Source organism: Thalassophryne amazonica, chromosome 12 (genome assembly GCF_902500255.1).
Source record: "Thalassophryne amazonica chromosome 12, fThaAma1.1, whole genome shotgun sequence".
NCBI lineage: Eukaryota > Metazoa > Chordata > Actinopteri > Batrachoidiformes > Batrachoididae > Thalassophryne > Thalassophryne amazonica.
The window spans coordinates 45,747,587-45,769,526 of NC_047114.1; the positions used below are offsets into that span (position 1 = coordinate 45,747,587).

The 21,940-nt window shown below is 41.1% G+C and overlaps 1 protein-coding gene across 1 annotated transcript in view; it reads left to right on the forward strand.

Annotated features, from left to right (window-relative positions):
- The window catches only part of gpr158b (G protein-coupled receptor 158b), a 246,658-nt gene that overhangs the window by 160,421 nt on the left and 64,297 nt on the right, over positions 1–21,940 (forward strand). Inside the window, exon 3 of the mRNA XM_034182769.1 lies at positions 8,400–8,502. Coding sequence (XP_034038660.1) covers positions 8,400–8,502 — 103 coding nt within the window. The remainder of the gene's footprint in view (positions 1–8,399; positions 8,503–21,940) is intronic.

Here is a 21,940-nt window from a genome sequence, read left to right on the forward strand (position 1 = left end):
TCCTTTGCTCAATCCACTATGAAAGAGCAATGTACCAGATTCAAGCAAATGACAGATGATACTCTGATGCAATTCATGTTGTGTCCAAAACCATCTGTGATTAATTAAAAGACTAAATTCAGCCCCCTTGTGCCCCATGCTTTACTTTGCATCCAGACTACCTGTTACGTAAATAGCAAATGCAGCTGGTCTCACACCAAATACATCTTCACTTTGCGCTTTAAACCATGTGCTATAGATTGTCAAGCTGCTGTAATACTTGAACACCTCTGTTGGTAATCTCATGTGACGTATGTGTGATCAGAAAGTGTTACAGTCTTGCCGCTTATGGAACTGTTCATTGGTTCTAACATTGCCTGACTTAATGTAATGTGGAGAGGTATGACGTAATATTTTATAATAGTTCATTATTTCTTGTAAATATATTACAAAATATACAATTATGAAGGTCAGCAATGTGGGATATATGGTGCATCCAGAAAGTATTCACAGTGCTTCACTTTTTCCACATTTTGTTATGTTACAGCCTTAGGAAACTCAATTTTTTCCTCAAGATTGTACACGCAATAGCCCATACTGACAATGTGACAAAGGTTTTTATGAGATTTTTACAAACAAACTAAGAAATGACATGTACATAAGTATTCACAGCCTTTGCCATGAAGCTCAAAATTGAGCTCAGGTGGAGCCTGTTTCCACTGATCATCCTTGAGATGTTTCTACAGCTTAACTGGAGTCCACCTGGGGTAAATTCAGTTGATTAGACATGATTTGGACACACAACCTGCCTACATATAAGGTCCCACAGTGCATGTCAGAACACAAACCAAGAATGAAGTCAAGACACTTCAGCTGCATTGTCTCAGTCCACGTAGCTATAACTGGGGATTGGACTTTCCTGGGGAAGTAACCTGCTGTGATGCAATGAATCCTATCCAGGGGGAGTCGTAGCATCACATTACAGTATTGAGGGGTAAGCACGAGCACCAATGGGCTCAAGGGCCTGCATAGGACCAACTTCATCCTCTAGGACCAATTTAGTTAATTTGCACTTTTTAGTGACTGTAATAAACATGTTGAGTGGGACTAAATCCGTTTTTCAATTCTTTGCCCATTACCAAGGCAACAGAAAGCCCACACAACTATGGATGGACAGCATTTGTTGTCCCCTTGAGAGTTCTTACGGCAGCGCTAGTCAAGCCAAGATTATTTATATAGCACATTTCAAACATCTACCTTTGACAAATGTGCGGCTGAAAATCATAAATCAATAAAAAAGAAATAGCACAAAAAGGGAATTTACCTTTAAACATTGCAAGATTCCCTGACAAGTTAGATTGGACTTGTATAACTGAAAAAACAACTACCGCAACTTTCCGTCGAAAGAAATGTATTTATATTGTTGTTTATGTGTTTCGTTACTATATTCCATTTTTACAGCACTTCGCTTTCATGTATGCAGTCTTCCAAATTTGCTCAAACATTCTGTCTCTATTGAAGCCCAGAGCCAACATTATTACAGGCTAGGCTCATCGTATATTTAGAATTGGCTCATTTATTTTTGAGGGGAAAAAATACTTTATTTTTGGTGGTAATACAAATGAAATCTTCATGACAGGTAATTATTAATTCAGTAACTTAAAAAGTATAAATATACTCATTCTTTTCTCCATGACAGCTTGTAAAACCCATGCCACAGGAGTTACATCATTTTTTATTGTAAGAATGCAATGAAATGCATTATTTATGAACATTCAGGTCAAATTCATTGCAGTTTTCTTTTTGTGCTTGTACAGTACATGCACTCGTGGCTTTGTTCATTCTTGTCCCCGTGTCAGTGTCCATGTCCCTTAGTGCATTTTCACTCCAGATGGTCTGTGAGCCCATGCAGCTCTCACAGTTATGGATGTAAGCTAGATTGTGCAGACATGCTTAAATTCTGCAAACAACCCTTAATTCTTAATTTAGATATTAATTAGTTTCCCTGTTACTTGGCAAAGCTCTCTGTGATTTCCCCTGACACTCAAACGAGTTTAGAACTGGGGCATCTGCTGCGTCTCACTACAGGAGAACATGCATGAGATGTAGGAGACTCAATAACATAATTGAAACAAGTTCATTAAAATTGAGAGCAAACACTGCACTGTGCCGAGGAGGAGCATAATCAGCAGCGGGCAGTGAGACCGTAGAGGAACGGTTATTCGCTCAGATTCCTGGAAGCTGAGATTGTATTTTAATTTTCTAAATCTTTATTTCAGTAATAGATGGCACCCAGGAAACACTTTATGTGCATCCTTATGTATACTACATTAGTCTCTGTTGGCGAGTTGCACTGATTCCACTGTTAGGTGTCATGAATCATTTTGATTAGTGGTGTTAAATGCAAGGCCTGGGGGGCTATACATGAGCCCCTGAAGTTTTGTTTCAACCTGCAAACTAACCATGGGTGCAAAAATAATAATAATAAAAAATTAAAGTACAACTAAAAGAAAAAAATCAATTTGTCTATCAGTCCATTCATTTTATTCTGCTTATTCTTTTAGAAGTAATATAAAATAGTAATTCCTAGTCTTTGAAAAAGCTTCAGCATCAGGTCCATAACTGTGGACAGTGATATAATTTTTGTAATTTTGTCTCTGTAAACCACCACAATAGAGTTGAAATGAAATGATCAAGATGTGCTTGTAGTGCAGACTTTTATATTATGTCACAGGGTTGAACAAAAATATCACATTAACTAGTTAGGGATTGTGGCCATTTGTACATCAAGTCCCATTTTGAGAGCCAATAAGTAACTGGCAAACTAAACAATAAAAATCATCACCTTCACAGTCGGTTTTCTTCACACCAGTCAGACGATGGATGTACGAGCATTTCCAAGTCACTGAATGTGTCTTGGACTTCATTTACAATTAGTCATTAAGAAATATAAACACTATAATAATGTATGGGAAATCTGTCTGGAGGCGGCAGTTATCAAAAACTGAGTTAGACTACTGTCTCACTGACACACAACTGGTGGGGAGGAGATGGCAACAGCACAAAATTGCATGAAACAAGTGAAAACTTTCTCATGTAGAATCTCAATGAATTAGTCCTCCCGACACTGTCACTGTCTCTTGTTTTGAGGATCTAGTATCACCACATTTTTTCTAAAGTTTTAACATTGCATTTTGTGCCATCACATTAAGCATCTGAACATGACAATATAATTCATAGTCGATAGCAGCCCATGGTTTAATATGGACAAAATATAGTAGTTTTTCAATTACAGTGTTTTTATTGCACCCCTACAAAATGATTATTGCAATATTTTTGTTAAACCCCTTGAATTAAAGCTAAAAGTCTACCAACCGCACGTTGTTCCATTTCAACTGTATTGTGACATTCCAACTACTTACGGAGACTACTGTATCCTTTAAAGTGTAGTGAGCAAATGGATTCATCCACTGCGCCACCTGCTACATGGTTTGTAGATGCTGGATTGAATGTAGTTGCATACAATACCAATCAACCATAACACTGTGACCACTGACCGGTGAAGTGAATACCATTGATCAGACTCCACAAAAATGTAAATGAGAGAAGCAGACAGTTATATCCAAAGTCTGATTGTCTCACAGTGGTTAAGTTGTAAAACTCTAATAACCAGGCTTTGTTGGGCATGCTGGTTATCAGATTAGTACTAAATCACTTGTGTTTGGCATAAAGAAATCACATAACTTACCAAACAATTGGGGATTTTCGAAAAAAAAATTAATCAGGCATCACACGAATTGTATAATTATGGTATAAATACATGGTATAAATGCAAAAAATATTATCTTCAGTACTAACTCTTCATAATGGACAACAACTTTTTCAGAAAATATAACAGATAATGCACGCTTACTGATGTTAAAAGTCATCCCCCAGGCAAAGGTATAAATCAGGGTGGACTAGGAAGAGTCCTTGCGAATCAGTTCAAATATGTTCATAGTGATTACTATGAAAATGTAATAAAATATTTCAGCTCTGATGGTGCCTGGTTCGAGGATGATAAATTCTCCCCCGGTTGTCTAACAAGCAAAGAAATGCACTGTAAATATAGACTCAGGCCATCACAGTCTCTCTGAGCCCTGCTGAACACTGATGGGAGACTTTGGACCGTGAATGGAGATAATCTGGTGCTACACTGTTATATTTAGCTAATCTTTTCCATGGTGGCAGGAAAAAAATTACCCGAGTGTATTTCTGAAAGATATTTTGTTGCTGTGTCCACTGATCTTATCCTGATTTGGAACTCCTTAATGCCAGAAAGAATTTATGGTTTTCCTCCCACAGACTTTTGGATTTAAGATCCACAAACAAACCCACATATTGCATTGACATGTGACATTAATATGGGTTTTCACTGATTAAATCTTAATGATATAGTATCTGACCACATGAAAGTACAGGTCTTAATACACCAAAAATGCAGTGAAGACAGCATGTCATTCAGTCAGTCAAACCATCTCTGGAGATGGTCAAGGCCAAATGCCATCACCATGGCAATCCCTTGCTGGTGAGGAAGATTGTCTCTTGATCGATTCCTGGATGGGATAGTGGATGTGGAGGTCACTGTACAAGCCCAGTTTTTACACACAGTTTCTGACAGATGCTGCATGTGGTTGCTGTGGAAAGCTTCTGCCAGTCAGGAACTTGCTCTGTCTCCTTCTTTCTGCTGCATGGCGACCACCTGTCCCCTGAGTGCTGACCGGAGTGGCGGTGAAAATATGGCCACAAAGCTCAAACAGTCCATACACATAACATGCAAGAGACACTGACATGGCATGCGGCACACAAAGTCGAAAGTTGAGTGGCACTAGGGCAGTGTTTGCAGGTGCAAGGATTTCCGCATGAATGCCGTGTGGCACTCTCACCAATGTATAGCACCACTGGCGTGGCTGACCAGGGTGTTGCTAGGCCGGTATCGTAGATTTACGTCGACGCTACCTGGCTATACCTGCCCGCTGTGCGTAAACAAATGATGTCATAGCGCGTGCAGCCCAAGAACTGTCCGCAGAGGGGGGGACTGTCCGCCGAGGAAAAGATGAAAAGGCGAGAAGTGTGTTTTGGTCCCAATTGGGATATTCCGGATGATTTTCTCATGGATAGTATGACAATGAACAGCAGCTAAAGCAGCCAGCTTGATGAGGACGCACTGCCGAATTTGGAGAGCAGCGCACACAGCAAAAGCTAAGTGAGCCAACTTTTAATGTACGCGTTACGTGTTGTGTATCTCAGTAAAAAGTGATAATAATGCAAATAACATGCTGTTGTCATTCTGTATGCATTTTCTGAGTCCCTCCGTTCACGCCCAGTCGCCTGCAATGACAGATATTTGCCCGAGTTAGACGAGGTAAGCTAGCACCCTCCAAAAGCATGTTATTGTATTATTATATTATTATTATATTATATTATTATGTGAAAGACGCTGTGAATAGTCCCCCGACTTTAGGCAGAAAAAGCACTGTAAGTTATAATAAAATAATAATAAATAAATAAACAAGAAAGAAAGTCGGAACAACCACTCACAGACTTACAGAACGATGTCCAGGAGCTGCGTCTCTCACAGTCAATGAAAATAAAAACAACAGATCCGGGTCGCCTCGTCCACATTCTTCACACAGGTGTAGTTTGCTGTCCCTGCGTGCTCGAAGGCCATTGCAGGCCCAGCAGCACTTTTACTGCAGATTTCCACTGTGGTCTTCAGAAAAAGAAATAAATAAAAAGCAATCCGGATTGTGTGGCTTGTCCGTGGCCAGACAGTGTGGCTTGTCCATAGCTGGACAGGATGCATCCAACCGACTCATGCAGGTGCATGGTGAATGTATGCAAACCAGAAATATTAAACTTAATTACTACTTCTGTCCTCAGAACAATAAATAAAAAGAGGCTAAAAGTAAGTCCCTTTGGCTGCCCCCTTGTATTCACTCAGAGTAGCCGCAGCAGATCTGAAGTGGATCTGCATGTTGACTTGGCATACGTTTTACACCGGATGCCCTTCCTGATGCAACTCCACGTTACACAGAGAAATGTGGCAGGGGTGGGGTTTGAACTGGTAACCTTCTGCACTTAAACAAAGCGAATGAACAACTTGGCCATCGCACCTAAATAAATAAAAAGAAAGGAAAAGGGATGTTAAAGGAAATGTGTGTCAGCCCCTCACAAGTTGTCCCCTATGTTGTGTGCGTTCTGAGTTGCAGAGTTCTGAGTTGCACCTTGTACCCCTCACCACAAGGTGCCTGTCTGACGATTTGGTGAGGGAGTTTATTCAGGTAAATTTTTTGGTCTGTTCAAAAATCAAGTGACATGCAGGCAGCGCCCTGCGAGTAAGGCGAGGTGATGATGAATGGCTGCGAACATCGTGCCAAACTACACAAATTTCCTCATGGATGCCTGTCTCAGCCCAAGGAGATACTAGCCTTTCCTTTGCTCAGCTGAGAGAAGAAGATCTGCTTGGGAAGTCGGCTGTCAACCATCATAATAACATGATGCACTCATCGAAGCCAGTTCTGTCACCTTTGTCAAGTCAGTGAAGGTGAGGGACAGTGGTTGTTGTTGCTCTCAAAATGTTTCTTGCAATTGGTGGGCAGTGAAGGTCTTGTCTGTTGTTGCTCTTGATGGTCAGATGCCACTTTATGTTTCAGGAAGGATATTTTCTGCTAGTGGTCTCAGAGGGTTGTTGGCAGTTTGTACAAATTGGCGTTGGAGAAATGGACCTATGTTTTTAAAGACTTAAATAGGAATGTTGTTTTCACTGGGTGTTTTGTTTTGTTGTTTTTCATGTATTTTGAGAGTTGAGGTTCAGCTAAATTTCTTGAATGATATCTTTTCTTGGTAAATGGCCCAGCACTTTCTCCTCCTGGTGCTCAAAAGGTCTTCAGTGTGTTCTCTTCATTGAACACTGATGTCATCTTTGGTCTTCAGCAGGCTTAGGCCATCCTTACTTTGAACGGTGCTTGTCATTGGGTGGAATGGCCGTAGATAGCGTTGGTGGCATTGAAAAAGTCATTTCTGCCTGTGAGGGCTTGAATTTCAGCAGTCTTGTTGATTCACCACTGATTTTTCAGTTTCCAAATTTTATTTTAAAGAGTTGCTTTTGTCAGAGTGGAGACTTTTTCTGGAGGTCAAGGAAAGCATTTTGCTTTTGGTTGATGAGTCATTGGAGAATCTGGTCATTCTCATCGATCCGTCTTAGTGCTTCCTTTTCTAGTATCCAAGTGTTTTTTGGCAGGCTGTTGTTACAACTGTTTTAAGTTCCTCCCAATGTTTAGGAGCCAACACCGAGTGATTTGTGTGGTGTCTTCCATCAGGCACTGTTGAAACTCTGCTTTTGTTTCTGGATAGTCGAGCTTGGTGTTTGAAGATGTTGAACCTTTTGACAGTTTTGTAGTGTCTAACTGTCTTCTTGGGGCAGATATTTAGCTAGATCCAGGAGCAGCTCAGATGATGAACTGTCCAACAGCCATCTGAACTCTGATTGGTGTGATCCATGTTATGCTTAAAACACACAATTATTTAAGTGACTAAATGCCACCCCTTCCTAGTTTGTGCCTTACTTTATGCTCATATTATGCACTGTGTAAATATCAAAGTGCAGTTGGAAATGTCCTATATCCATTTGTGCTATGTATGATCAAGGTAGGGCCCCCCAGTCTTCATCTGCGACGATCTCCCTACAAATTTTGACTCAGCAGCATCTTTTCCCGATTTTAAAAGCAAGAAAATACAACAGTGCAGCTTCACAGATGATTTAATTTTTTGTGTGTGTGTTCAGTTAGTATAATTTAGTTAGTTACACTTTCCCCATTGATTTGCGACAAAGTACACATACAATTGAATTCATAAATTAAAATAATCCCAGTGTTAAATTACAGGGAGTTAAAAATACAACAAAAAGATAAACATTTCATATATAACTCAAATAAATCTTAAAGATTGTTTAAATAATTTAAGAATAACTGTGAATGGTTCAGATAAACAGGTACACAGCACTTCTGCAAGCCACCCTAGAAAATGATGTGGTATGTTAGGAAGCTTGCAAACCACAGGAGGATGTGATGTGAGCTGGAAAGAATGGTCAGACCTCAGTCAGATTTCATTTGGTTTACTGGGGACACATAATAACATCAGGTTTAAATGTAATCAGGTCCAAATCATACCTAGACACAGTTTGGATACAATACCCATTTTAATGCCAGGTGTGAATGGGACAACAGATTCATTTTACATTTTCCAATCATTCCTCTATTCTGTGTATGTATTGTACCTCCAGTTCTCTGTCTGTGCAAATAGTTCCCATAAAATCCAAAAAAGAAACTAAAAGAAACTTGCTAATCTCTTTCTGTGTGTGTCTGACCTTCTCCTCACAGTGCACGCCCATCGTCGGCCATGGATTTGTGTTGGACAAGTACAAGTGCCAGTGCAGAAGAGGCTTCTACCATCCCAGCCGAGTGCCACTCAGTGGCTTTAAAAGTAGGTTACAAATCCCTCTGTTACATAAAGATAGATTTCAACTGTCAGATCAAATTTTGGTTCTTTCAAACACAAAGAATTCTGTATTGAAAAGAAAACATTGTTCTTTCCATTGATGTTTTGTTTGAAATTGGCTTTGATGAGTTATCTTTTCAACCTGTTAAGACAACAAAATAAAAACAACAAACCCATACAACCAGCCAACAAAAACCATCAAAATGAATTTAAAGGACTGTTCTTATTAAGAGGATCTCTCCTACGTTTCTATTCTGAGCATTAATTGAAGCCACTGGTGGCACAGACTTGTTAGATTGTCGGTGCAACACACAATATGAACAATAACTCTAGAGTAACCGCATAAATCTAAACAGCAGATGATCTAAGCAGAGTAAGCATAGTATTAATACACTCAGTGAGTCAGCAACATTACCCCAAGGGTCCTGTTTCACTGGGCTGAGATACAAGAAAGTAATTGAAGACACAAATTTGTGACCAAATATGCAAATGAACGACAAATTGTAGTTGGTATCTCATTGAACTGGCAATGCCAGAATGTCGGCTGAATATTGCATACATATCATGTGAGTGCCACTCGAATGCCACGCGGCATCCAAATGTTGAGCACAGCCTTCGCAGATGCAAGGATCCTCTGATTTGTGTACAAATGATAGCACGTTCACATGCAATTCCACCACACATTAATTACGTTAACATTACGCAAACAATTCAAAAATACTGCGTGAGTGCGAGTGATTGCGTATTGCATCAGAGTGCAGCTCATCTCAACGATTATAACAAGATGTTAAATCTATCATAAACATACTTTGACAGCTGCACACAAGAAGGAAAGAACATGTAACTGTTTTACCAAGCTATTACAATATAAACATGACAAATAATTTCCTTTTTAGATGGCTCCAAATGCTTTCTCCACCTCGTTCAGGGCACGTGAGAGAAAAGCTGCACTATAGCACTCCTCTGTGATTCTGGAAGCAATTAGAGGCATTTTCAAGAGCCAACTTGAAGAGAAAATGATTAATCTGCTCCAAAATAATTATTTTATATCCGCAGCATCCAGCACACAACGCGTGGCAGCCAGTGGAATAAAGCACAGTGTCCAGCTGGGATCACAGTGGGTGGGATCGTCATGACGATGTACAGTGCAAGTGCGCTGCTCAAAGTTGTGCAAGTGTCAAGGTACATGGACATGAGCATGCCTGTGACTCAAGCAATAGCAAGAACCTCCTCGTGACGATCCCACCCGCTGTGTTCACAGCTGGACGCGGTTCTTTGTTCCACCGGCTGCCACATGCTCTGCACTGGACACTGCATATATAAAATAATTATTTTGTGGTGGATTAATCTTATTTTTTCTGCAAATTGGCAGTTGAAAATGGCTCTAATTGCATCCTGAATCACAGAGGAGGCTGCAGCCGGAGCGCGCACACCTAACTACCTGCAGAAAGCATTTTGAGCCGTCTAAAAAGGTAATTATTTGTCATGTTTACATTGTCTTTGTTTCTTGTGTGCAGCTTTTGCGTGAAGCAAAGGTATGCTTGTGTCAGTGGGCCTTCAGGGCACTTTTAGGCTAATGAAATCATCATGTTAATGTTTACAGCTATCGGGATGAGTAGCTCACGATAGATGTTGACGTTAGTGGGTAACAAGCCAATTAGCTTAAGGTGCCCTGACATGAGCATGCATTTGCTTCATGATACATCACGATCTGTGTCCTGATGTGTTGTGCTGGAGAGTAAACTCATCTTTAATGGGTGCAGACAGGATTTTAACATCCACACAGATGCTGAGAATGACAGCCTCAACACTGCATTTAATCTATTATTAGACTCTATTGGCTTTGCTCAAAAAGTAAATGAGTCCACCCACCACTTTAATCATATCTTAGATCTTGTTCTGACTTATGGTATGGAAATAGAAGACTTAACAGTATTCCCTGAAAACTCCCTTCTGTCTGATCATTTCTTAATAACATTTACTCTGATGGACTACCCAGCAGTGGGGAATAAGTTTCATTACACTAGAAGTCTTTCAGAAAGCGCTGTAACTAGGTTTAAGGATATGATTCCTTCTTTATGTTCTCTAATGCCATATACCAACACAGTGCAGAGTAGCTACCTAAACTCTGTAAGTGAGATAGAGTATCTCGTCAATAGTTTTACATCCTCATTGAAGACAACTTTGGATGCTGTAACTCCTCTGAAAAAGAGAGCTTTAAATCAGAAGTGCCTGACTCCGTGGTATAACTCACAAACTCGTAGATTAAAGCAGATAACCCGTAAGTTGGAGAGGAAATGGCGTCTCACTAATTTAGAAGATCTTCACTTAGCCTGGAAAAAGAGTCTGTTGCTCTATAAAAAAAAGCCCTCCGTAAAGCTAGGACATCTTTCTACTCATCACTAATTGAAGAAAATAAGAACAACCCCAGGTTTCTTTTCAGCACTGTAGCCAGGCTGACAAAGAGTCAGAGCTCTATTGAGCTGAGTATTCCATTAACTTTAACTAGTAATGACTTCATGACTTTCTTTGCTAACAAAATTTTAACTATTAGAGAAAAAATTACTCATAACCATCCCAAAGACGTATCGTTATCTTTGGCTGCTTTCAGTGATGCCGGTATTTGGTTAGACTCTTTCTCTCCGATTGTTCTGTCTGAGTTATTTTCATTAGTTACTTCATCCAAACTATCAACATGTTTATTAGACCCCATTCCTACCAGGCTGCTCAAGGAAGCCCTACCATTATTTAATGCTTCGATCTTAAATATGATCAATCTATCTTTGTTAGTTGGCTATGTACCACAGGCTTTTAAGGTGGCAGTAATTAAACCATTACTTAAAAAGCCATCACTTGACCCAGCTATCTTAGCTAATTATAGGCCAATCTCCAACCTTCCTTTTCTCTCAAAAATTCTTGAAAGGGTAGTTGTAAAACAGCTAACTGATCATCTGCAGAGGAATGGTCTATTTGAAGAGTTTCAGTCAGGTTTTAGAATTCATCATAGTACAGAAACAGCATTAGTGAAGGTTACAAATGATCTTATGGCCTCGGACAGTGGACTCATCTCTGTGCTTGTTCTGTTAGACCTCAGTGCTGCTTTTGATACTGTTGACCATAAAATTTTATTACAGAGATTAGAGCATGCCATAGGTATTAAAGGCACTGCGCTGCGGTGGTTTGAATCATATTTGTCTAATAGATTACAATTTGTTCATGTAAATGGGGACTCTTCTTCACAGACTAAAGTTAATTATGGAGTTCCACAAGGTTCTGTGCTAGGACCAATTTTATTCACTTTATACATGCTTCCCTTAGGCAGTATTATTAGACGGTATTGCTTAAATTTTCATTGTTACGCAGATGATACCCAGCTTTATCTATCCATGAAGCCAGAGGACACACACCAATTAGCTAAACTGCAGGATTGTCTTACAGACATAAAGACATGGATGACCTCTAATTTCTTGCTTTTAAACTCAGATAAAACTGAAGTTATTGTACTTGGCCCCACAAATCTTAGAAACATGGTGTCTAACCAGATCCTTACTCTGGATGGCATTACCCTGACCTCTAGTAATACTGTGAGAAATCTTGGAGTCATTTTTGATCAGGATATGTCATTCAAAGCGCATATTAAACAAATATGTAGGACTGCTTTTTTGCATTTACGCAATATCTCTAAAATCAGAAAGGTCTTGTCTCAGAGTGATGCTGAAAAACTAATTCATGCATTTATTTCCTCTAGGCTGGACTATTGTAATTCATTATTATCAGGTTGTCCTAAAAGTTCCCTAAAAAGCCTTCAGTTAATTCAAAATGCTGCAGCTAGAGTACTGACGGGGACTAGAAGGAGAGAGCATATCTCACCCATATTGGCCTCTCTTCATTGGCTTCCTGTTAATTCTAGAATAGAATTTAAAATTCTTCTTCTTACTTATAAGGATATAATCAGGTCCCATCTTATCTTAGGGACCTCGTAGTACCATATCACCCCAATAGAGCGCTTCGCTCTCAGACTGCAGGCTTACTTGTAGTTCCTAGGGTTTGTAAGAGTAGAATGGGAGGCAGAGCCTTCAGCTTTCAGGCTCCTCTCCTGTGGAACCAGCTCCCAATTCAGATCAGGGAGACAGACACCCTCTCTACTTTTAAGATTAGGCTTAAAACTTTCCTTTTTGCTAAAGCTTATAGTTAGGGCTGGATCAGGTGACCCTGAACCATCCCTTAGTTATGCTGCTATAGATGTAGACTGCTGGGGGGTTCCCATGATGCACTGTTTCTTTCTCTTTTTGCTCTGTATGCACCACTCTGCATTTAATCATTAGTGATCGATCTCTGCTCCCCTCCACAGCATGTCTTTTTCCTGGTTCTCTCCCTCAGCCCCAACCAGTCCCAGCAGAAGACTGCCCCTCCCTGAGCCTGGTTCTGCTGGAGGTTTCTTCCTGTTAAAAGGGAGTTTTCCTTCCCACTGTAGCCAAGTGCTTGCTCACAGGGGGTCGTTTTGACCGTTGGGGTTTTAGATAATTATTGTATGGCCTTGCCTTACAATATAAAGCGCCTTGGGGCAACTGTTGTGATTTGGCACTATATAAAAAAAATTGATTGATTGATTGATTGATTGATGCCAGAGGGGTGCCGGTACGTGCTATTGCGCACAGAGAATTTTGAAATGTTCAAAAAAATCTTTCACGTACAAATGTCATTCTATGTGGTGCGATCTATCCTCCAACACTACGTGCAGCTCGTCAAGTGGAGTAAACAAGCAGTGAACAGAGTGAGTGATGACGTCAGCAGATCGCATCAGAGCACAGCTCATCTGAACGATTATAACAAGAAGTTAAATCTGTTATAAACATATGTTAACAGCTGCACACAAAAAGGTAAGAACACGCAACAGTTTTATCAAGACATGATAATGTAAACAAGACAAATAAGTACCTTTTTAGATGGCTCAAAATTTCTGCAGCCTGTTAGGTGCGCCATGCGACTCTGGCTACAGCCTCCTCTGTGATTCAGGAAGTGATTAGAGGCATTTTCAATGGCCAATTTGCAGAAAAAAAATGATCAATCCGTCACAAAATAATGATTTTATATACAAGGTCTGTCCATAAAGTAACGGTCCTTTTTATTTTTTTCAAAACTATATGGATTTGATTCATATGTTTTTACGTCAGCCAAGCTTGAACCTTCGTGTGCATGTGTGAGTTTTTCCACGCCTGTCGGTTGCATCATTCGCCTGTGAGTACGCCTTGTGGGAGGGGTGGTCCAGCTCCCTCGTCAGATTTTCATCGTCAGGAAATGGTGGAATTATTTGGGCTTTTTTCCATCAGAATTTTTTTCAGAAACTGTTAGAGACATGCAGATGGAAACCATTCGAAAAATTTATCTGGCTTTCGGTGAAAATTTTACGGACTTCACAGAGAATAAGGAGTGTTACTACAGCTTTAAGGATGGCCCACAATGGCGCTCGGCGCGCAGCGCTCCGAGCTGCGACGACGAGGCAGAAACCACCAGATCATTTCTAAACGGATCGCTCTGTGGAGCCGGGACCATCGTGTGCAATTTCTCTGGTTGTCACAAGAGCTGGACATCAGCCATTTTCCGGCAGATTTCACTTTTAACAAGAGACTGTCATGGAAAGCCGCGCGGAGGCTTCGCGCATCACGACCGATTCGCTGATGGAGCAACACCTCCATTTCTGAGTGCCAGACAACAAGTTGGGACATGTCCAGCTCTCCACAATTTCTCTTATACTCACTCGACTGGTAAGCACTGAAAGCCGAGATAGGCATGTCCCAACTTGTCCTTTAACACTCCGAAACAGAGGTGTTACTTTGTCTCGCTCCATCAGTGAATCGGTCGTGATGAGCGAAACCTCCGCGCGGCTTTCCATGACAAAATCTCTTGTTAAAAGTGAAATCTGCCAGAAAATGGCTGGTGTCCAGCTCTTGTGATAAACAGAGAAATTGCACACGATGGTCCCGGCTCCACAGAGCGATCCGTTTAGAAATGATCTGGTGGTTTCTGCCTCTCGATGGCGGCTTGGAGCATGGCGCGCCGAGCGCCATTGTGGGCCATCCTTAAAGCTGTAGTAACACTCCTTATTCTCTGTGAGGCCCGTAAAATTTTCACTGAAAGCCAGATACATTTTTTGAATGGTTTCCAGCTGCATGTCTCTAACAGTTTCTGAAAAAATTCTGATGGAAAAAAGCCCAAATCATTCCACCATTTCCTGACAATGAAAATCCAATGAGGGAGCTGGACCACTCCTCCTACAAGGCGTGCCCACAGGCGAATGACGCAACCGACAGGCGTGGAAAAACTCACGCATGTGCATTCCACCGTTACAGGAGTTTTTGTAATGAAAGAGGAGCGGAGAAATTTGCCACGGAGCCGCTCATGGTGTGGGACGAAAGCACCTCCGTGTTGGTCTCACAGGACAAGCCATAACATGCCCAGCTCTTGCACCATTCGGAAAATTCAGACGGCTTTCAGTGGCTTTTCAGTCGTGTGACTATCCGAGAAATTGTGGACGAGCTGGACATGCCATAACATGTCCGGTGAGACTTCATCACGGCGTTGCTTTTTGTTCTGTGCCCTGCGCCTCCGTCCCGATGTGCGAATTTCTCCACTCCTCTTTCCATTATAAAAACTCCTGTAACAGTGTAATGTGCCGAAAAAGTGCTATGTCCAGCTGTCTTGCCATTTCTCTGGTAGCCAGACGACGTCCCGGATCAACAAAGCGTTCACTTTGGAAGTGATCTGGTCGTTTGAGGCTGTCGATCACCGCTCGGCGCGCCATCCGTCGCTGTGGGCCATCTTTAATCCAGTTGTAATTGTACTTAATCTGTGTGATCCCCATAAGATCTTCACTGAAAGCCATCTGAATTTTCCAAATGGTTTCCACCTGGCTGTCTCTCACACTTTCTGAAAAAATTTTGATGAAGCAAAGCGGCAGTCGATCAGCCAATTTCCTGACAATGAAAATCCGACGAGGGGACTGGACCACTCCTCCCACAAGGCGTGCTCACAGGCGAATGACGCAACCGACAGGGGTGAAAAAACTCGCGCATGCGCACGAGGTTCAAGCTTGGCTGATGCAATCTCACGTGATTCAAATCCATAAGGTTATTGCAAAAAATAAAAAGGTCCGTTACTTTTCTAACGGACCTCGTATTCCCACTATTCTCTAACCAAGTGCATGATCATGCACGTTCCACACCCACTTCAATATTAAAACAAGAGCAAACTGAGATTTCTGCCGTCCACCAATCCAGGTCCAGGTCACCTCCAAAATTTAGTGGAGTCTTCCATGCCCTAATATCTATCTGTGGTGCAAATTTGGTGAGAATCCATGAAGTAGTTTTGATGTAATCCTTCAAAGTGTATATATAGGGAAATCTTGATCCACAATCCAGATTCGGATCCAGATCATCTCCAAAAATTTAATGGAAGCTTTCATGGCCTAATATGTATCCATGGTGAAAATTTGACGAGAATCCGTTAAGTAGTTTGATATAATCCTTCAAAGACTATATAAAATTAATCATAGTTAATGAATGCTGCAAGAGGAATCTTCAGTTTTGAAACTACTGAATCGCCAAACATGATCACATTTAGACAAATAGAACAATTGTAATGATGATCGGGTAGGTGGTGGGTATGGCAGGCAGCAAAAACAATGCAGGAGCACTGACCAGATTTAATTTATTAAATTTAATATTATTACTTAGATAATACAGCCTTCAATCAATTGAGCAACACTTGGGTTAAAATGGTTTTGATTTCTCACTTTATTCATGAACTGTCATCATGTAAAAACAATTCCTCTTCTCCCTCCATTAAAATTTTACTATGTGCGCAGCATGATTGACTGATAAATCACAGGCTTTAAATGGCTTTATATGGGAAGTTACTGGAAATCATCAGTAGTATGCAAAAAAAAAGAGTTCCTAACATGTTTGTTTTGTACACTGTATATGAAAGGGGGACAGATTACCTGCTTTTAACAAGGAACACATTCAGCCACCATTTTAGTACCGGATTTGATTTACCATCTATTTTCCTTTAATCCTCTTTCTGACAGTCAGTGTCCACAACAAACAAGATCTCTGCACTGCCAAAATAATTAAACCACACTGTGCCCATTGTGCATCTACCACATGAACTGATCTGCACATCCTTCAGAAATGTTTGATTTGCAATTTGATGCTGGTTGATTGAATTGATTCCAAAGTGTGGGCAGTGTGTCTGTGTTTATTAAATTAAATGGCCATTATTTGCAGCTGCCACTAATCCAACAGTGATTGCATTCTGTCCACGTCAGGCTGTGGGAATTCAGGGACACATCATAATTTAGTGGCATTGTGATTGAACATGGTCGTGTGGAGGATGAGAGTGCTGCACCCTCAACCTTCACATCACCAGTTGGCCACCACAACTCCGCACAATTGGTCACCAGCACAGTGACACAATTCATTGCAATCTGCAGGTGAGCCCCATTTTTTAAACAGGTCTCAAGGAGACTGCCATCCAATTATTATTCTAGTGTGACTGGGTCCTTACTTAGCTTGGAAAACAATATGGATGACTACAGGAACAGGTTTGTGCTTTGTTGTATTTCCAAGAAAAACATACATATTATAGCTGTTTGCTGTGCGTGAGCAACATGGAAAATATCTCAGATGAATGTACAGGGTGGTCCAAAAAAAAAAAAAAACGCCCTATTTTCTTTTTGATCTCATTTTTTACTCAGATGAGACATTTTGAAAATGCTTTCACCAAACATTAGTAGAATGATGGGAGATTATGTCCTTCAAATATGATAGAAATTAAAACTTTTTGGTGGTCTGTCCTTAATAGTTGATAATATGTTCTATCCAGGCTCCTTTGACGAATAATTGCAGCAACAGAAACGTTGAAATTTTCGATGACTCGTCCAATCATGTCAACAACAGCTGACCTGACTGGCTGAGTCACCCCGAACCCCCCCTCTCCCGGATGCAGAGGTCACCTGGGAAACGCCCAGCACAACCAAACTGCACCACCCCAGCAACGCCGACAACCTACGGCTCACACGGCTGGGGCCAGAGGAGAAGAGAGGGCACGACAAAAACAAACAAAAAACAGCCCAATTACCCCCCCATAGGACCGTCCCATCAAACCCTGGGAGGTGAAACCAAAAGAAATCAAAAAGAAAGACTAACAGACTAACATAAAGTCACCTGGGTAAAACTATGCTCCAGACAGCCTGCATTTTCAACTCCACCATACCACAGACAGTGCTTTAAAACCCACAAAAACAACAAGTTAACCCCTGATAAAAACACCTCATACTAAAACAAGAAACAGATAATAGACCAATAAAAAAAACTAACATTGGCCTACATCGTCAAGTGCAAAGAATGGAAAAACGTGTTTTCCATCCTTTGAACCTGAACGGTAATGTGACTCTGTCACCAACAGAGGGAGCCAAAGTGCCAAATAAGAAAATCCCCGTGGTAACAGAGTAAAAACCCATTCACACTGCTGTAAATAACAGCAGGTTATAACAAACAGCTTAAAGTGCACACTAAAAACCACCGGGGCTGCTACAACAGGCGTCGGAGCCAGCTGCACGGGAGGAGACGGGGCTACAGCCGTAACAGCGGGGTGCGACACGACCCAAGCTGTACACTCCGCCATGCGCGCACCAATGCGCACAACCCGGGCGGAGAGCACCCGCAACTGATCCCGGATCAACTCCAACATCTGCTGCAGCCTTCCCGGCAAAAATACCGTCTCTGCTTCCGCTGGTCCATTGTTAAATGGCCAGAGACTACTGTTATGTTTCGGACGCGGTCGGAGCACCGACCCAGCATTTGAAAGGACCCAGCATAAAATAAGCAGAGCACGGTTCAAAGGATAACAGAATTTAATAAACATAACAGTGTGTGCAGTGCTAAACAACTAAAAAGTCCGCGGTCTGGTGAGGTGGAAACACGGCGCGCTCTCAACAACGCAAACGGTCCGGAGCCGCAGCAGTTCGGACCCAGGGACCCCGCCGACACCCCCCAGGTGGCCGCGACAAACCGAGTCTGTGAAGAAAGAAAACATGAGGTGAGTCCAACTCCACACAGAGAGACACAACTCAAAAGGTGCACGCAATCAGCAAACACTTCCTGGCTTAAATCTATACATCAGCTTCTTACCCTGCAGGCACGGAACAACTCAGTTCAAATCTCCACTGCAGCAGAAGCTGATTAGACAATTAGCATAACGTGACAGCTCAATAACACAAGGTGTGAGGGACACCAAATCCACTGTCATTACTTCATAAAAGTCACCAAAACCAAATTACCTCAGGAAGTGTGCTGAAGAGCGTGAGACCTCACCCAATCCTCCTTCACAGACTGTGGCGTCAAACCTGGAGCGGTCTCTGCGTCCGTGATGGTGAGATTGTTCTCCTGACGTCGATCTCACACGTCTGCTCACAAGGTCGAGTCTCTGGCAATCACACACTGTGCATTCAAGGTTTAAATGCAACAATCTCTGATTAAGACAAAATACACCACAGCTGTGAGTCCTGATGACCTGCATGTGATAACAAGCCTCAGGTGTTCAGGGTGAGGTCCTAATGCTCAGCCACTCAGTCCTGAATGCATACCACCTGGTGGGAGAAACAGAAAACAAAAACCAAGCCAGCCAAACACCCCAGCCCACAACAGTACTGTTCACACTTTGGATTTGAGCGGCTGCATTCTGACACGTTGACTGAGTGCGCTGCAGTGTCCTCAGGCAGAACGCTTGGCCCTGGTGAGCGAGATAATCAGGCAACTGCAACTTTTTCATCCCTGACTCATACAATACAACACCCCAGGGGGTCCAATATGCTAAACTGGAGGGTTATTGTAATGTGGCGTGATGAGGCCTGTAGTCTCAGTCTGTGAAAGACTCATTTTCCAAATCTCATGCAGATCCATCATTCAGAATCACTGCAGCTTGGATGGCACTTGCATGGCGACCGTGAGTTCCCTCTCCTTGGAACCTGACTATTATCCCTCATGCATCCCAGAAACGAAAACCGAGTGCAAAATGATTTTACATTGTTCCCTAGCAACAGGCCGAAAGGACAGATGTGAAAGGGGACACAGAAACACAGTCTGAAATAACAGATGAATGGGTAATTATGGAGGAGGAATTCATGAAACATTTTTGGTCACTTCGATAAAGGTTTTGATATTTGGACTTGATAGCTGAAACAACAATTATAAGCTCTGACCAAAAAAAAAAAAAGGTTTGACATCTTTTCATGCCAGAGAGGCCAACAAAATATAATGACTTTGGATTACTAATCTCTTTTTCAAGGGAGTCCTGGCTAAGACAGTGGCACAAATCACAACAATTCAGGACATTACAAACAATTTCATAACAACTTCTTAAGACTATTTAAAAACATTTACAATCCATGGTTTTCATTTCCAAACCTTTGAGCAAAATTTTAAACTGGCCTATTGAAACTGGTTCCTTTAATTTCCAGTCTTTTTGTAACTTGTTCCATGTTGTGGGGGCAGAATACTGAAATGCCACCTTACCAGCTTCTGTACGGACACTTGGTACAGACAATAGCAGTGCATCTTGTGAGCTCAAAGAATACAGTCCAACTGCTTTTGGTTGAATATATTCACACAAATATGAAGGGAGCAGGCACAGAATACCCTTATAAATGAATACATACCAGTGAGTGAGTCTACGATTCTCCAATGCTGGCCAGCCCACACATGCGTAAAGTTCACAGTGGTGTGTGTGAGGCTTACAGTTTGTAATAAACCACAACGAAGCATGATAAACAGAATCCAGTAATTTCAATACTTGAATTGGGGCATTCATATAAATGAAGTCACCATAATCCAGAATGGGTAAAAATGTTGCAGCTACAAGTTTCTTTTTTGCATTGAAAGAAAAACATAGCCTATTTCTGAAGTAAAAAACAGTTTTCAGCCTCAGTTTCCTAACCAAATGTTCAACATGTCCTTTAAAGCCAAGATTTCATCAATTAAAATACCTAAATATTTAAAAGATTTAACTCTTTCGATTTCTGTCCCTTAAAGAGTGATAATTGGGGGACTTATCTGCAGATTGTTTTTGAAAATAGCATCAACTTGTTCTTATTTGCATTTAAAGAAAGATCCAGTTGTGGAAACATGTTTTGAACTATGCTAAAAGCATTTTGTAATGTAAAAACACTAGCACTAAGAGTTTTTGCAAAACTGTAGATAACCATCAGCGTAAAAATTGTAACTGGTGCCCACAAGATCCTGGCCAACATTGTTCACATAGATAGTAAATAGGAGTGCCCCGAGGCTCTGTTTTGGGGCCACTCCTATTTTCTATCAGTGAGATAATTACAGATCCATCCAACTGCCTTTTTAGACAGTCCAATATTGATCAATCTCTCTTTGAGTAAAATATGATTTACAGAATCAAAAGCTTTTGACAAATCAATGAAAAGCGCTGCACAATGTTGCTTATTGTCAAGAGCTGTCGAGATATCATTGATCACCTTCAATGTTGCTGTTATGGTACTATGACCTTTCCTAAAATTTGCATAAAATGTTGGAATACAAAAACTCTTTCAGCTGTTCATTTATTAAGGATTCCAAAATTTTTGATAAGATGCAGAGTTTTTAAATTGCACTATAATTATTTAAGATTGTTAGGTCACCACCTTTGAATAATGGTGTGACAAAAGCCGATTTCCAAATTTTGAGAATTTGCATAGTGCTCAGTGCATAGTGCATAGTGTTGTGGACGAGGCTCTCTGATAATAAAACTGCCACTGAATATGTCTTGGACTTTATTTACATCAGTTACGAATAAATACAAACAGTATGGCACGTTATGGTAAATCTATATGGAGTAGACAGTTCTCAAAAACTGACTGACTGTGCAAGAAGGAGAAGAGTGAGGAAAGCCACCAAGACACCCTGACATCCCAGAAGAAGTTAAAGGCTTATGTGGCTGTGATTGGAGAAATTATGCACAGTGTGAATTTTGCATTTTGCATCACTACTCTTAGCTTCATAGTGGAGTAGGATGAGGATATTCTTTCACCAAAAAAGATCAAATCTAGGCTTGCAGATATACCTTCTGGAAAATTGCAGCTAAACTTTCAGGCCTTCTTTTTATAAAAATCCTCCTGTATACCACTTCATCTGTGTGTGCGTGCATGTGTGTGGGTGTGCATAACTTTGATCACAGGCAAACCGAGGACAGCTGACATTTGCCGTTTGGTGCACTTATGTATTTTGAGTCAAGGATGAACGCTGCCAAAACAGAACGTTGATTGGACTAATATTTTTGGAGAAACGACAGATATTAACTAATGTTCTGGACTCACATGCCATTCCAGCAGGGAGCGGTAAATCATCTTTATATTAACCCT